This window comes from Microplitis mediator, chromosome 3 (assembly GCF_029852145.1).
Source record: "Microplitis mediator isolate UGA2020A chromosome 3, iyMicMedi2.1, whole genome shotgun sequence".
NCBI lineage: Eukaryota > Metazoa > Arthropoda > Insecta > Hymenoptera > Braconidae > Microplitis > Microplitis mediator.
Window position 1 is genome coordinate 18,879,943 of NC_079971.1, and position 17,243 is coordinate 18,897,185.

Here is a 17,243-nt window from a genome sequence, read left to right on the forward strand (position 1 = left end):
GTTAATATAAAACTATCTTTGTTGCAATCATACAGTAAACGGGAATTAAAATCAATTATTCTGGAAAACGAATTAGAAATTTGGAAAATATGAAACTTTTAGCTTTGTATTAATATTTTAGAAAATGTCAATTCTCCGTTTAAGAATTTTCATTTTAAAAATCGTTTTCCGTTACTCCATAAAGAGCAGCGGTAATTAATTCTTAATTCAATTAAATTTACCGAGAACGATTGGATACTTCAAATGTGAGAGTCTATAGTGTTTTCGAGAACTCAAAATTTTGTATTTTCAAAAATTTGAATTCATTTCCAAGAATAATTGTTTTCAAATTCTTGTTTACTCTACGAGAGTAACAAATTTAGTTCCGTTTACTTCTCTGGTTGCAAGAAAAAGGTCGGGTAACGTTTCTCCTTGTGGGTATTCTTATACTCCCGAGCATTTTTATAATTCAATGGTATTGATTTATCATAATCGTATTTCCGAAATTAAAAATTTCGATTGAATCCGATTGGAAAATTCTAATAAATATAACCGGAAATTTTTGATTGACTTTCAATCAGTTTTAATCGGAAAGCTTCGAATGAATCCGGTTGAAAAAAGAACAACGTAGTTATAATTCCACTAGAACATAAGTTTACAAAATTTTTTCACGCCTTAAGAAAATTTTCGTTTTTAATTTATAACGCGAAAAATTTCTTGGGGTAAGTAAAAATTTTCTTGGGACGAATAAAAAGTTTTTGCGCCAAGAAATTATTTTTTTCTGTGTAGACTCAAATTTATCTAACTATTTAAATCATTTTTTTGAAATCCATATCTTGGCGAAATTATTACCAGGTTGTCTTTTTTTCAACTAATGCTTTAATTTTCTTTTAATTCATTAATAAAATTTCAATATGATTTGAGTCAAAAGTTATTAGACACATTTAACAACTGGGAAATACTGTCTAGGATTATTTTTGTTGATTTAGCGCTTAATCATTTTGATTTTAAATGATCCTAAAGTTAGCAAACAATTAAAAATTTTCGAATTTTTTTTTTAACAAATCAATTATAAACAAAAATGAAAAACTAAAAAATGCACATGTAGAAAATTAAAAAATCTTTAGGTGCAATTTTTTAAAATATTTTTGTTTTCATAATTTATCGTTTAAAAAAAATCAAAAAATTATAAGACATTGGCTAATTTTAAGATCATTGATTTATGATCCTATTAAAAAGACACTGTCAGAAATTTAAAAAAAAAGACCATATATTTTTATTCATACTTCATATTGTCTTAAATATATACTCGAAACCTTGAAAAAAATCAATTCTAGTATCCAAGACTTATTCTCATATCATTCAGATTTTGAATGACACTGAAGTTAGAAGACAATTAACAATTTTCGGATTTTTTTTTTTTCAACAAATCAATGGCAAAAAAATAAACTAAAAATATGCATGTGTAGAAAATTAAAAAAAAACTACAGGTAAAATTTTTTTTTTCATAATTTATTAATTTTAAAAACATCCAAAGATTATTAGACTCCGGCTAACTTTCGTATCCTGATTTTGAATGATTTAATTCAAATTTCAAAAAGGTTTATTCTTCTAATTTAAAGTATGTCCAGTAGATGTCACTTAGAAAAAAAAAATAATCTGAGCGCAAGAGAGATAGATTGAACAAGAGTGAGGGAAAGAGGGTATAAAAAAATAAGTATGTATGTAATAGAAACGAGACAATAAAACGTGATGCTCTTCATATACAATTAAAAAAGTGAAGTGTAGACAATAGCCAGTGAGGAAATAATATGTTATACACCAATCATCAATAAAAAAGCTTTCTTGATCTCTTGTTATTCGGCGCAGCAACATTTCAACTCGAATCTCGTATCGTCAGGTGGTGTCTTATCTCGTTTCATCTCGAGTGTCGATTTATACAAACCATCAATCCAAATAGGTAGCTATGTTCACATTGTACTTGTTGCTTTCTTGAGTGTAAGAAATACTAAAAAAAAAAGTTTGTTCACATATATATGTGTATATATATAGATACAGGTATTAATAAATATATATACACATATAGTATCTACACACATGTATATGCATGTAAACGATACCGCATATATACTCAATCACTCATACAATTTCTTACCTTACCTACGATCCTCGAGCGGTTAAAAACTTTTTTTCTTTGTTATTTATTTTTACAGTACACGGACTGTGAGAATTATCACGCGGTTTTTCGAACCTCTGGCTTGACTGAACACAACTCAATAAAAACATTTAAAAATATTAATAACATTGTTATTATCCTTGATTTCTTATAATAGAATTTTTTTTTTCTATTTTCTCCTTCAATAGTAACCAACGAATGAGTCTATAAAAGTATGAATTTATTATAAAATAAGTAGTATCAGTTAACCGGTTGAATTTAATATCAGTGATAAACATTTTATTTATTGTAAGTAATTTATTGTTAATTAAAATATTTAATGCCGACAGTTCTCGTTATACTGCAGAGAAAATAACTGTTATATATTTTTATTTAATAATTATGTTATTTATGATAAATAAATTAAAATCAATGATTATTGTAATGACAATAAATTATATATGTATATATTTTTAAAGTATATTAATATTAGTCATTAGTCTGTTATTTAAAAATCTAAAAATAATAATTATTTTTACTTTTCAAAAGTTAATTTTAAATATCTCATTTTCTCTTACGCGTACAATCAAATATATACATATATATGCATGTAGTGTATACATGTATATTTTAAAAGTTATTTCATATAAAAATTAATTAATGTTTTATTTTTTTTTCAGAATCTCTGATAGTAAAATTAAAAAATTTCGGAAATTAATAAAAAATGTCACAACATTTTATGACCGTGTGTGTAGTGTGTGTGCTGTGTGCAGCCCACATACCATGTTCGGCACACACGACAATATCATCAGAATTAAAACCACCATTAGTTACTAATGAGAAAGAGTTTTCATCTAATACTCTTGCTAACGAACAATTTAAGTCAATCGACAAAATTTATGACAATGACAAAATTAATAACATAAATTATGAGAATAAAAGAAAAACTACGAAGAAAAAAGCTCATAATGAAAGATTGAAACAATTTAAGAATAATGATTACGAGATACACCATGACAGTGATTACAACATACAAGAAAATGAAGAAATAATGAAAAGACTTGGTCAGGTACCATCGCAAATGGATAATAATAATTTACTGATTAATACAAAATATAGTAACAGTTACAAAAGTGAAAAACGACGAGCTAAGAGACATGCGGAAACTGAAGAAAAATACTTTTTAAAAAAAATATTTGATACTTATGGTGATGGCAACAGTTTAACTATGGATGGTTTTGAAATGATGTTGGAACGACTGGGGCTTGTTAAATTAATTATGAAAATTGGAATGGATAAAGATGGAAATTTTACGCACAATGGTATGTAAAAAAAAAATTAATTTTTATTAATAATTGGAATTTTAAAAAGTGTAAAAAATTAACGGAGTAAATTTGGAATGAATGCCGAGTAGATGACTGTTTATTTATTTAATCCCCTCGGAGTGAATTTCACTTCGAAGGGGAATTGAATTTAATATTAAAACTCCGAATCGGAGTGAATGAGGATTTAAATGAAATCCAGATCACTCCGCTGAAAAACAAACTCCCTATTTACTCCGTACACGAAGTTATTTTTTTTTAAAACTCCAGAGCAAGTGACGGAATGAACTTGGATTGAATTAAAATCCGTAATCACTCCGAATTCACTCCCAATTTTTTACAGTGCATTATCGTTTTTTTCCTAATATATTTTTAAAATAAAAACCAATTTAATTGTTTTCTTGGATTACTTAAGTTCAATTTATTTTCGCGGTATTTAACTATCACGTGTTATCAATTGACCTATTAAATATAAGCGATTCATTTTAATTCGAATTTAATTAATTTTCTCTTACATAGAAATTTTTTTCTCACGATAATATTAATATATTATTACACATATTTATTTATAATAATTTAAAGTAATTATTAATTTATTTCATGATTAATTATTTTCATTTACAATATAGATAATATTTTTCATTAACGCGACCGCTGAAAGCAAATTAAAAAAAAAAGAATTTATTTCGATTATCTTGATTTTGCTATGTTAAAAAATTGTTAATTGTCTTGAAAGGAGATCTTTTGTGCATTGAAAAGAAGTTACATTTATGTCAAAATCACCAGGGTCAATACTGACACCAATTTTCGTTATATTTGGTAGCTTTTAATTTTCAACTTAAAAATAAATTGAGTTGTTTTTTTACAGCTTATGGCCGTTAATCATTTATCTTACTCATATCATATTAATGTCATGTTGCATACTGTACTCTTATTGATAACGATCAAATATTAACAGATTAGTAAACAATTCATTTTATTTATCGAATGTCATACTTTTTCGTACAATTAGGAAATATATCTACCCGTGTAAACAAAAGTAGTTCCAAAAAAATTCCGCATGTGGAACTTCTAAACATGAGACAGATTACAACTTCGAATGGAACTTTTTTGGAACTTTAGTAATTTTGATGGTAAAAAAAAGTGTGTATGAGCAAATTTAGACTAAAAAATGGACGTTTTTGGAATTTTATACACACTCCGAAAAAGTTCCAGAATCACCACTTTTGACTTTTTTATGGACTAAAAAAGGCATTCCAAAACATTCCAAAATCACTACTTTTGAATTTTTTATAGAACAAAAAAAACGTCCATTAAAAATTCCAAAAACGTTCCAAGAACGTCCTTTTTTGACTCTAAATTTGCTCATAAAAACTTTTTTTTTACCATCGAAATTATTAACGTTCCAAAAAAGTTCCATTCGAAATCCTAATCCGTCTTATTTTCAGAAGTTCCACATGTGGAACTTTCTTGGAATCTTTTTGGAACGAATTTTTTTTACACGGGTAAAGGTAGATTGCGTTTTCTATTCAAATTTAACTTAAAACTATTTCCTGTCGATGTATGTAATTTTTTTTTATTTATTAATTATTAAGATTTTAAATCTTAATATACAGTAGCGCGCAAAAATATTTTGACAAACATATTTATTTCATTTTTTGAGAGCAAACAAAAAACACAAAAATCTATAAGTTACAATTTTTAATTGATATTTCTATAAAACGTTATATATCAATTAAAAATGTAACTTATTTATAGATATTTGTTTTTTGTTTAAATATTTTCGTGCGCTAAATCAATTCGTTTTACTGATTGATAATTATTCTAGATGGAATACTTCACATATTAGATATCTGAGGTTTAATCAATTTTTATACAAATCAGTTATTGAATTATAGAGATACGATCAATGCTTAAAAATACAAAAAAAAAAAAGAATATCTGCCAAAGAATTAAAAATTTAAATCATTATTTCTTATTTTTATTTAGAGATTTTAAAATTAAAAGATTTTTTTTTGTAGCGCTTTTGGAAAATTATTCATAACAAAATAATAATTTATCAAAATTTTTCTTTATTTCGATTAGCTTGTGAGAGAATATTTGTTTTTAGAATTTTCGCACTTCTAGATTATTTTTTATCAAGAATAGATTGTGTTAAAATATTACTTGAAGTATAATTAAAGAAAAAAAAAAATATACATATATATATGATTTGTCTGAAATAGGAAAAAAGTCACCAAGAGATCCTTCAAAATATAATTAATATTTCTAAACAGTATAATGTCATAATACAAAAGCTTTGAGTAAATATTTATAGCAATTATATTAAAATATCAATAATTAAATACAATGAATAGATTGAATATCTGATATATATAAAATCAAGTCTATATATAACAAATTTACAATTATAATTTATATAAATTAACATGTATTTATGTCCGTTAGAACGAGAACGTGCTTTATCATTTGCATCTTATTCAAAAAATTATGTGTTAAAGACAGAGTATGTGCAATAAATTAAAATGTAGTTATAATAGGAGAAATATTTTTCTGACAATAGTTTTTTATCAGTTTCTTAATAACAATAAAATTATTTATATTCTATGAATAATATTTTTTCTTTTTAAATATTTCTTTATAAATAGAGAAACAATTTGCAATAACGAGTAAATATGTTATTATCGTAGTTATATTTAAATTCAATAGGTATACACTGTTAGGAATTTTCCTTTAAATTTAAAGCAATTTACTTGAAGTTATTGACAAGTTAAAATCAATCAAAAATATGAAATATAAATGTCATTATAAATTAACTTATTTATATATTTTATTTTTATGTTACTTTACATTTTCAAGTCATAAATGTCATATAAATTAAAATCACAATATATTTTATTTTATTTCATTTCAATAATTATATTTTTATTGCCCATTAGTCATTTAATTTTAAATACTATTAATTTTTAAGCTGATGGTTATTTGAAAAACCGTAACTTTAATTGAAAACTGTTTTTTTTCCATGAATGGTTACACGGAGAAAAATGGGCTTAAGAAATTTACGAATTTTTATTATGCTATCGACCAAACTTGAAACTGGATATTAAGTCGCCAAAAAATTATTGTGCTACACTACAAAAAATATTATTCACTTGATAAATATATTGATGAATTGTAATAAATGAATCGTTTATTTGAGAAACCCCATAAGTCAAGAAAACAAAATTTTTCAGGAAACACAAAAAACATTTTTTTGGAAAAGCTTGACATTAAAATAATAAATAAATAATTGAATACAATAATGTTAGCGTCTCTGAAAAAGATTCCAACAAGAAAAATTTAATTTTTTAACTGAAACTACTTAAAAAAATTATTTAAAGTTGATTGACTTATGGGGTTTCTCAACCAAACGGAAAAAAAAGTTATAAAATCATTGTTTTTTTAAATGTTTCCACTCAAATCATTTATTACACTGATAAAATGAAGTATTGAATATGTATTTGAACTCTGAAACTCAGAAATTACAAAAAATAATAATTAATTTAAACATTTTAATTAATCATATAACAGTCAACAATAAAACAACATTTGAAATTAATTTTCCAAAAAAGTGCGAATTTTAAATAAAAAAAAAAAAAATTATTTCTGTAAAACTAAAACTGCATAATATGTTTATTTGAGTCATTGACTTATGGGGTTTCTCAATTAAATGAAATTGCTTTCACCCCGTTAATTTTTTTTTAAATGCTGATTTGATGCATATTTTGATTGATTTCTATGGAGGGATATCCAAAGAATCCAAAAAACCCAATTTCGTAAAAAACATGACTTATGGGGTTTCTCAAATAAATGATTCAATTATACTGTAGTATAATAATTTTTTGACGACTCAACTTCCTGTTTCAAGTTTGGTCGACATCATAATAAAAATTCGTACATTTTTTGTCTCCATTTTCCTTCGTATAGTTTTTAAATACGAGAAATTTCATAACAAAATTTAAATAAACGCGTAGGGTAAACTGTCCAATGAATGACCGATTTGTTGTAGTGACAGATATTTTGACTAATAAATTTAATAATTAACTTTGAAACTCAGTCAAGCTTTTATAGTTGCATTGTGGAATCATTTATCTTTTGGTATTTATCATGATTTTTTATTTATTTCATTATAGTTTTTATAAAATTACATATAATCAGCGTAAAATGTAAAGACAGTGAATAACTGATTTCGTCCGGTCATTCACTGGTGGGTGGTCACAGACTGGACTAGTTACCCTAATTGTCAAAAATTAATTTAGGTTCTTGAAAAAAAAATTATTACTGTATTTTAAAAATTTTTTGAATTAAAATGCAACTCAATATTTTAATTAATCCCATAAAATATATTTTTCAATAGTCACATTGTATTTTTATCTAAGATTATGCTTAAAATCTACTCAAGATAAATGGGATTGAAACAAACGTGGTAGATCAATACACTTCACTTAATATATGGAGATTACAACCGCGACATTCGTATTACCAGCATTGTTGTTTCTTTAAAATTATTAATAGTTATTTCGTATCTCCGGACTTATTAAGACAAATTGAACTGAATGTCCAGAAATTTGGCTTAAGAAATAGCCGTCTAGTCCATATACCCATTACGAAAAAGCTATTTATTAAAAATAGCCCATGGATAAGGCTTCTTGATGCAGTTAACAATTACTCTGGTAAAATTGAATTCTTCGGAGGTAAAATGGAGGAGTTCAAAAAGTCAACATATGATTTATTTAAATATTGATTAAAATTAAATTTTGATCTTTGTACACGGAAAAAAAAAACTTTAAAAATTACTATTTGAAATTATAACCCGGAACCCGGTTGTCAATATGGGGAATTTTAACATTCAAATAGTAAATTTTATAATACGTGTCGTCTATTTTCTAAGTATCAGTTACGATTTTTAAAGTTCAAATAGTAATTTTTCTTACATAGACAATAAATTTCCATACTTATCCTGTAATTATTCATGTTTGAATCATAAACAAAAAAATTACTATTCAGAATGATAGTATTTACTGATCACTTTATCATTATATTACTTGTCATTCTCAATTTATATAGTTCATTTTTTTCCGTGTAAGCATCTATCTTGCGTATCAAATACTAACTAAAATTTTATATTATATTGTAAATTGCAGAAATGCGTTATAAATAAATAAATAAATAAATAAATCAATGAATTTTTTTTTATTACGTAAGTAAATCGATATTTATGTAAATTTAATAAATTTGATTAAACTTCCGTGATAATTATCTTTGAAAATCGAAGGAAATACTTGAATTCAACAATAATTTATTTTATTGTAAGAACGTGTTGACTAAATTTTATTAATAAACATCATGATTATTATTATTATTAAGTATCAAATAATAATTAAAGAATCAGTAAATAAATAATTTTTAAAATATATTTATTCAATAAATTATTTATCAACAGGATGAATTTTAAAAAAGTTGAAATTAATTAGGCTTAATTACTTAATTTATATAATTCATTGTTTTAATAATTGAATAATTTAATTAATAACTACACAGAAGAAAAGGATTTCTTGGCGCGAAAAATGGTTACTTCCTCTAAGAAATTTTTTGTATTATGAATTGAAAATGAAAATTTTCTCGAGCCGAGAAAAAAATTTCTGGGGCGAGAAAAAATTCCTCGTGCTAAGAAATTTTTTCTAGTCCCAAGAAAATTTTTGTTTTCATCTAACAATGAAAAATTTTCTTGCGCCGAGAAATACTTGTTATCTGTGTAGACATCGCGGGGATGTTACTCAATAATTTTTTAAATAGTTCCATTCATTAAACAAGTCAAAGAACAAACATAATTCTATTTTATTGATTATTTTATTCAAATTAATTAATTTTAAAGTCTTAGCATTGAAAATTCTTAAATGAAAATCATTTTTCAAAGTATTCAATAATTTATATTTATAAACTTATAACAAATGTAAGATTAAAAAAAAAAAACTATCAGTTGTATGCAAGTAAAATATTTTAATAATGTAAATATAAAAAAAATTTATTGTGTCTATAAATTATACTAACATTTTTTTTATGCATTAATTATATTAATTTCAAATTTTAAATTTTACAGAAATGTCTACAGAATCATCAAAAAGTAAAAATATTACGTCCCCGCCTAATAATATCAATAACAATGATAATAAAAATAATATTAATAATAAACAAAAGGTAAATAAAAATTAAAGTAAAAATGAAAATTTTTTTTTTTTCTAACAATGAAAATTGATTATTTTAGTGCGTAAGCAAAAATCAACTTTTGACAACCATTTCACCTGATATTAATTTATCAACTTCAACAAAAAATGATACAATATTACCTGGATGGTTATTTGAACGACTGTGTCCTGTTTTACTTTATCACTTATCTAGTACCTCAGATTTAGAACGTAGAGGTTGCATTTCATTACCTGATCATTACCACGATATTAAGAGTCATGATGAATATTTTGAAGAAGAAAGTACACGAAATATGGTACAAGGTAAATTTAAAAATTATTTTACTGTTTTCTTTTTTGTTTTTAATTATAATTATTTATTAATTTGTTTTTTTTTAGTATGGGTTTATTCAACGATAAGTATTGTAGTAATAAGTTTGTGTGGATTACTTGGAGTTGCTGTTATTCCGGTAATGGGTAAAAGTTATTATCATCAATTAATACAATTTCTTGTTGCTCTTGCTATCGGAACTTTATGTGGAGATGCACTTATACATTTATTACCTCATGTAAGTAAAGTTTATATTTATTTTTTATGAGTAAGTTCAATGTTATAAAAGAATTCGCGAAGGTTCTGGTTGATTTTCCAATTTAATAAAACTTAAATACCAAAATTTAATGAATAAAAGGTCATGCCAAAAATATAAATAACAATATGACCATGTGCAATACAAAATATAATAGAAAAAAATTTATGTTGCCTGTGTAAAAAAAATTTTTGAAAAAGCGTTGACTATTCTGAACTTTAAAACGTGACACAACGACGAACTTTTTTAAAACTTTTTAAAATTCAAGAGAAAAATCAATGAGGTAAGGGGCCCAGTTTCTGACCTTTTTAGAGTGCCGGTTGGGGTTATACTATAATAATTAATGTAAGATTTAATTTAATGAGAAAAATAATAATTCTATCGACTAGTTTATGATTTGTCAAATAAAGTCATGCGCGTAAAATAATTATTTGTATTTAATTAATAATTTAAATTGATGTTTTAAAAATTGACATTCAGAGACTTAGTTTCTGACCCTCAGAATTTTTCAGGTCGCAGTTTCTGACCCTCACAGTGGCCTAGTTTCTGATCCTCAAATTACACAAACTATGATTAGGCTATGAAGTACTTACCAAGCTTCAATAAAATAAAACTATTATTTAGATAGATAAATTAAATATTTATTATAACAAAAACATAATTTTTCAATATTTAAAATATAAATAATTAAAGTCACTTTAGCTAGTGCCTGTTCTCATTATTTTTCATCGTAGCTCGTTTTCTTTTTTTTTTTTTAAACTCTTAAATAAAAAAACAATAAAAAATTAATTTTGTCATAATAAATAAATTTTAATTAAATATTTAGACTCTACTTAAAAAATGGCTTCCTCAGCCACTTATGACTAAAATATTTTTTTTATTCAGTCAATATTTTCTATGTTTTTTGAATTGCCATTAATTAGGCTCAGAATAAATTACAATAAATTGAGAAAAAATTGATTTTCTTTTAAAAGTTATAGTTTTTTAAGTAAGTAAGACAAAAGTTGAAAAGGTCAGAAACTGGGCCAGGGTCAATAACTGGGTCTTTTAGCTTAAATATCTTAATATTATTAAGACCCTAGTAACACGTGATTGAGCAAGATTCTGGAGCAAGTATTTTGAGAAAGACCCCTAGCTGCTAGTGTCTTTTTCTTCGTATGTGTCTTTCGCAAGATCGTGTATCAAGAAACCTATGTCAAGATTCGTGTGTCTTGCTCATGGTATCGTACGCAAGAATATTAAAGATATCTTGAACACGTGCAATGAAACAGTGTCTGATGCACTTCTTGCACCAGTAACTTACAATAGGTACTTACGCATGGCATGCTCAAGATCTGCTCAAGGCTAAAGGTCAATTTTGAGTCTTGAGCAAGCTATGCGCAACTATTTTCAACTATAGTTTCCCCAGAATTGAGTTATAATCTGGCACGAATTTCTTGTGTAAGGCTTGCAATTTAAATCTGGCCACAAGTATCTGCAACATACACATACGTAGAAAAAGACACTAGCACTTATCGATCTTGAGAGCAGACTTGCTCAAGAATTGAAAAAGATTATTATATGGGGGTATGCTAAAGAAAATTCTTCAGAAATAATTCAAAATCAGTTTTTTCTGAACGTACTTTGCACTGAAAAAAATCATGAAACCTGTCACTTAATTTAGAGTAAAAAAAAAGTTTACAAAAGTATCTAAAAACTTTCATTCACATGCACTGAGAAAAAAAAAGTTTTTTCAAGTAAATAAATGCTTGTATACAACCGAGTAAATATTTGTTTAATCTTAGTAATACTGCAGTATTAAGTAAATTATTTTTTTTTTGTTTACAAAGTTTAAAAATCGTTTTAAAAAAATTTGTCACTGTGTCACGTTTTGAAGTTTAGAATAGCCAACACTTTCTCGACCTTTTTTTACACGGATTATTATTTAAAAAAAAAAATTAAGTTTTAAAGTTATGTAAGTAAATATTTTTTGCTATTTTTTTTAAAAGGCAATGATGCCACCACATAGTCATGACGTCAATACAGTTCATAGTGAAATTGACAGTGAAGAATCACATAATTTAAATATGTGGAAAGGATTAGTAGCAATGATGGGGTTGATACTGTTTTTTTTCATGGAAAAAGCTTTGTCAATGATTTCTGAATGGAGAAAATATCGTCAGAGAAAAAATAAGGTAATTATTTTATTTATTTATATTTTTTACTCTATTATATTTTTCCATAATATTTTAACGTATAAATTTTATTTACATTTATTTTAATTAAAAATTATTGCGTCAACGATTTAATTAAATATTTATAAATTTTACATACAAAATTTATTCAATATAAGTGGAAAAAAATTTTCATAGGTTCCAGATTAAATTTTCATTACCTATTTTAACGAGTAATCTATTATTCAGTAATAATTTATGTATTGTGTGTTGCTAAAAAAATATTAATAATAAAATAAAATTTCCTTATTAGTTACCAACACGAGTCCGTGTAATGAGAGAAACAGAAGGCGTAAAAACAAATCCAGTTGGCGAAAAATTATGTAAACATAAATATTCATCATATCCATACTGTTATGGCGAAATAACAACAGAAACACGTGATAATCATCATGAACATCATCATGACCATAATGATAAAGAACGCTTGCCATCAATTGAAGAAGCGAAACCATTGACGTCGAATTCTAATAATCAATTACCAAAAATAATAACTGATGATTTAGACAAAAACAATCATGACAACTGGTCTGTGGATGATCATAAACTAAATAACAGTAATAAAAATATCAGTAAAGATAATTTAGATAATCCACAAATTGATGAACGTGAAAGCTATACTGTCATTATTCGTGAACATGAAAATAAACATCACGGACATACTCATTCGCATGGTAGTTTATTGGTTTTAGTTTTTAATTAATATTTAAATTAAGTAAAAAATAATAGAAAATAAAATTTGTTATTCAATTTTTAAGGTCACGTTCATGCAGCGCCTGAATCAATGTCGAGTGTAGCGTGGATGGTAATAATGGGCGACGGCTTACATAATTTTACAGACGGTATGGCAATAGGAGCGGCATTTTCAGCAAACATTGCTGGTGGTTTTTCAACAGCAATAGCAGTATTTTGTCATGAATTACCTCACGAATTGGGAGATTTTGCGGTGCTACTTAAAGCTGGAATGAGTGCTAAACAAGCAGTATTTTATAATTTGCTATCATCGGTGCTATGTTTATTTGGTATGATTTTTGGAGTTTTATTAGGTGCTTTGCCATCAACTACCAGTTGGATTTTTGCTGCTGCAGCTGGAATGTTTATTTACATTGCACTTGTTGATATGGTAATTATTCATATTTTTTATTATATTTATATGACGTCATAATCTATACAATTTCCTGAGTATTACATTCGTTTTCATTCGCTCCTGATACAAAATTCTTTTCTATACAATAGAAAAATAATTCTCTAAGTTTCAGCTCTTAATTCTACTTCGTACATCAATCTAAATAATTTTGAAAGTTTCTCATTTAAAAAGCAGAGTAATCTAATCTATATTATTAAAAGAATATAAGAAAAATTTAGTCCATGCCATGTCTCTATGATAATAATTAATGATTTTATAAAATTACGGGCATAAAAATTAAAAAAAACTCTGAGATTAGATACTGGATTTTTTTCGTATCAATAAAAGACAACAGCCTTTTGGTAAACCCACGAAATTTAATCAGTTTTTTGTATTTTTCATCGTAGTTGATATATTTTAGAAAAAAAAAAAAAATGTATCGATGACTTACAAAAAAAATTAGATCGTGTAGATTTTTTTTTTAAATCCTACAATTAACACAATTTTTGAAATCGATTTGCGAATTAATGAAAACATCTGAAAGTAAATTGTTAAGACCTTAATAAACGAGCAAATCAAATTTACTAAATTTGGTAGTGATACTCGGGTAGTCACGTAGTGACTGTGGGTTGCTCATCATTTTTTAAATCAATTATTAAATGCTCAGACTAAATTTATGATATCTTATTTAATTAGTTGTATTGTACACCAATCGGCTATATACAACTGGTTACATATTATAGTTACAAATATAAGGAAAACTATGACTTGAAAATAGAATCATATTCAATTATAATTAAATTTATACGTTTTTGACTGAGGAAAGAAAAAACTTGATTACTTATGGAAAAGATTTTTAATATTGGAATGAAATACCGGAAGAGATCCGCCAAAAAATCGATATCTGAATTGAACTCGTTGACTTGGTTAGCTATTGTACGGTCCATTAACTCCATAGTTTTTATTAGACCTTAGCGTGTTAATTATTCGATTGTTCCTGAGACACGGTTTATAATGGGAACTAATTTGTTAGTTAATAAGTGTGATTCAAGTCGTGTTATTTGTGTCAACCACAAAACTCACTTTCTCTATAAAATTGATCTCTTTCTTTTTGGAGCATTAACTACTAAACATACGATAAAAATGTTGAAGACAATTTTGGAGGAAACGCTAAAGCTCATAGTTAATGAGCTAGATATTCTAATAAATTTTAAAAATAAAATATTTTGCTTATAACAATAAATCCCTAAAAAATTCATTCCCATTATAAGAACCCGATGAAAAAAGATTTTATACAATTGTATAAAATTATATACAAAAAATGGCCCGATCCAATTGTATACAACTGTATAGAAATTGTATACAATTCTATACAAATTGTATACAAGTCTATATAATTATATACAATTTTACACAAATTATATACAATTCTATATAATTATATACAATTCTATATAATTATATACAATTCTATATAATTGCAATATATAGAATTGTATACAATTTGTATAGAATTGTATACAATTCCTATATAAATTGTATACAATTGGATCGGGCCATTTTTTCTATCCATTTATATATAGTCTATATATAATTATATATAGTCCATATATAATTGGTATATAATTCTATACAATTGTATAAAATCTTTTTTCATCGGGAAGATATCCTAGGTTCCAGCGGAGCATTAGATAGTTGAAAAAAAAAATTATTACATTACTAAGCTTTTTCAATAGGAAAATTTCAAAATTGTTTCCATTGATATTCGGGTTGGAATTAAAAGCTGAAACTTACAGATAATTTTTTTTAATGTATAAAAAAAAATTTTGTACCGGCGCGAAGAAAAAAGAATGTTCTTTCAAAACGAAGTGCTCTGCGGTACATGAAAAATTTTAATCACTAAACTTATGAAATCTACGAGTTTAAAATTATTCATAATTCACGTATAAGATAGAAGTATTTGTGGCCACTTTAGGGCCCGTTTTGGCCACTTACAATTCTAATAAAATGATACATAATGTACGCAATGACATAATTAATTTTTTAAATTTATTCAAAGACAATTTTTTTACTGCATTATAATGAATACTTTTTTGTATATTTTTTAATTAATTAAAATAAAGTATTAAAGGTCCAAAAATAGAGCACTGGCCACAAATGGTACTTCTACCCTACAGTGTGATCCAGAATTAGTTTTACAGCAACCACGACTTAATCCAAGACATTATTTTAGACAAAAAATTCAAAAAAACGTTAAATTGAAATAGAAATTAAATTTAAGACTAAATCCTAGACAAAATTCGAGTCTCACACCGAGACATAATTCTAGATTAAAATTTTTATGGATGGTTGTATTAGCTAGTCAACAATTCGAATGTTTTAAAATAAATGACTTCTTATATTTGACTTAAATTCTATATAAAACAATTAGATATGAACTTAGCTACGCGCAACGCTGCCAAACTTATTATTCTTTTCTATTTTGTTCTAATTCTAAAGCTCGTTTTTGATTGGCCTCTTTGAATATTTAATAACTCCCACAATATTCAAAATTAAGAAATATTGTTCCGGAACTGTATGCTCAGAATGTTCCCCTCGATCTAAATCTCACCGTTGTAAAATTAATTTTGGATCACCCTGTATATTATGTATTCAATAGTGCTTTGCTTTATATGACTTACAGTTATATAAAAATAATATGTTTATTTTTTTAGATACCTGAATTATCTTCTGTACATTCAGAAGAAGGCGGCTCACATTGGCAATGTATGTTGCAAGCACTTGGTCTAATAACTGGTTTAGGAATTATGTTAATAATTGCTCTTTATGAACATGATCTTAAACATATTTTTAGCGAATAAAATTATCGAGCTATAATAGTTATAAATAATTATATTTAAGATTACGTCAATGCAAAAAAAAAAAAATAGTAATGAATTCATGGGCGAAATGACTAAACAGAGTAAAAAATTAATGGAAAGAAAAATGTCTTCAAGTTTTATGACTGACGAATTTATAAATACTTAATTTATATTTTTAAGATGAAATATTTTGTAAGTATTCTTTAATCGAATAGCACAACCTAATTTTTGTTTTACTACAATCTTAATAATAATAATAATAATAATAATAATGATAATAATGAAATTACAATTGTAAATTAATATTAGTAGTGGACAAAATCATTATTTTCAAATGAGAGAAAAAAATGTATTTTTTTGATTTCTATTAAAAAATTAGTTTGTACATTCATATTAACTATATATAGCCTTCTAAATATTCACATTAATTAATTAGGAATAAGATGATAAAATAAGTGTTGATTTATTACTCATAGATTTTTTTGTTTTTGTGTTCTTATTTTGTACTTTAATACCTCAATGTTCGATAATACAGTACGGAAATTAAATTTCATGTATTAATGAAATAAATAAAAGAAAACATTTAAAATAAATCATTTTATTTATTTAATTAATAATACATTCAAAAATTTTAATTTTCAAATCTGTTTAAATAAATTGTGTAACAAAATTTTTCACTTTTGTTTATAAAAAATAATGTACTGTAACTGTAACCAAGTTATAAAAAAAAAAAATTATTTAATTTTATAATTTAACTGCAGTCTTGATGACTATTC

At 25.3% G+C, this 17,243-nt stretch overlaps 1 protein-coding gene across 3 annotated transcripts; it reads left to right on the forward strand.

Annotated features, from left to right (window-relative positions):
* The first annotated feature begins 1,656 nt into the window (after positions 1–1,656).
* LOC130665594 (zinc transporter foi) lies at positions 1,657–16,912 on the forward strand. 3 transcript variants are annotated; one of them, XM_057466047.1, is made up of 10 exons: positions 1,657–1,939; positions 2,193–2,443; positions 2,815–3,456; positions 9,596–9,693; positions 9,761–10,004; positions 10,080–10,249; positions 12,256–12,441; positions 12,734–13,154; positions 13,239–13,603; positions 16,321–16,912. In XM_057466047.1, exons 3-10 carry the CDS (start codon positions 2,859–2,861, stop codon positions 16,465–16,467), a joined length of 2,229 nt encoding a protein of 742 aa, XP_057322030.1. In that variant the 5' UTR covers positions 1,657–1,939; positions 2,193–2,443; positions 2,815–2,858; the 3' UTR covers positions 16,468–16,912. The 3 variants fall into 3 exon arrangements, with proteins under 3 accessions (XP_057322030.1, XP_057322029.1, XP_057322032.1); XM_057466046.1 differs by lacking the exon at positions 2,193–2,443 and having other exon boundaries at positions 16,321–16,911; XM_057466049.1 differs by lacking the exon at positions 1,657–1,939 and having other exon boundaries at positions 2,205–2,367.
* The last annotated feature ends 331 nt before the right edge of the window (positions 16,913–17,243 follow it).

Coding starts and splice junctions, on each gene's coding strand:
- LOC130665594 (XM_057466047.1), top strand. CDS start 2,859: ATGTCACAACATTTTATGACCGTGTGTGTAGTGTGTGTGCTGTGTGCA. Junction 12,442..12,733: donor ATCGTCAGAGAAAAAATAAG/GTAATTATTTTA, acceptor TTTCCTTATTAG/TTACCAACACGAGTCCGTGT. Junction 13,604..16,320: donor ACATTGCACTTGTTGATATG/GTAATTATTCAT, acceptor TTATTTTTTTAG/ATACCTGAATTATCTTCTGT.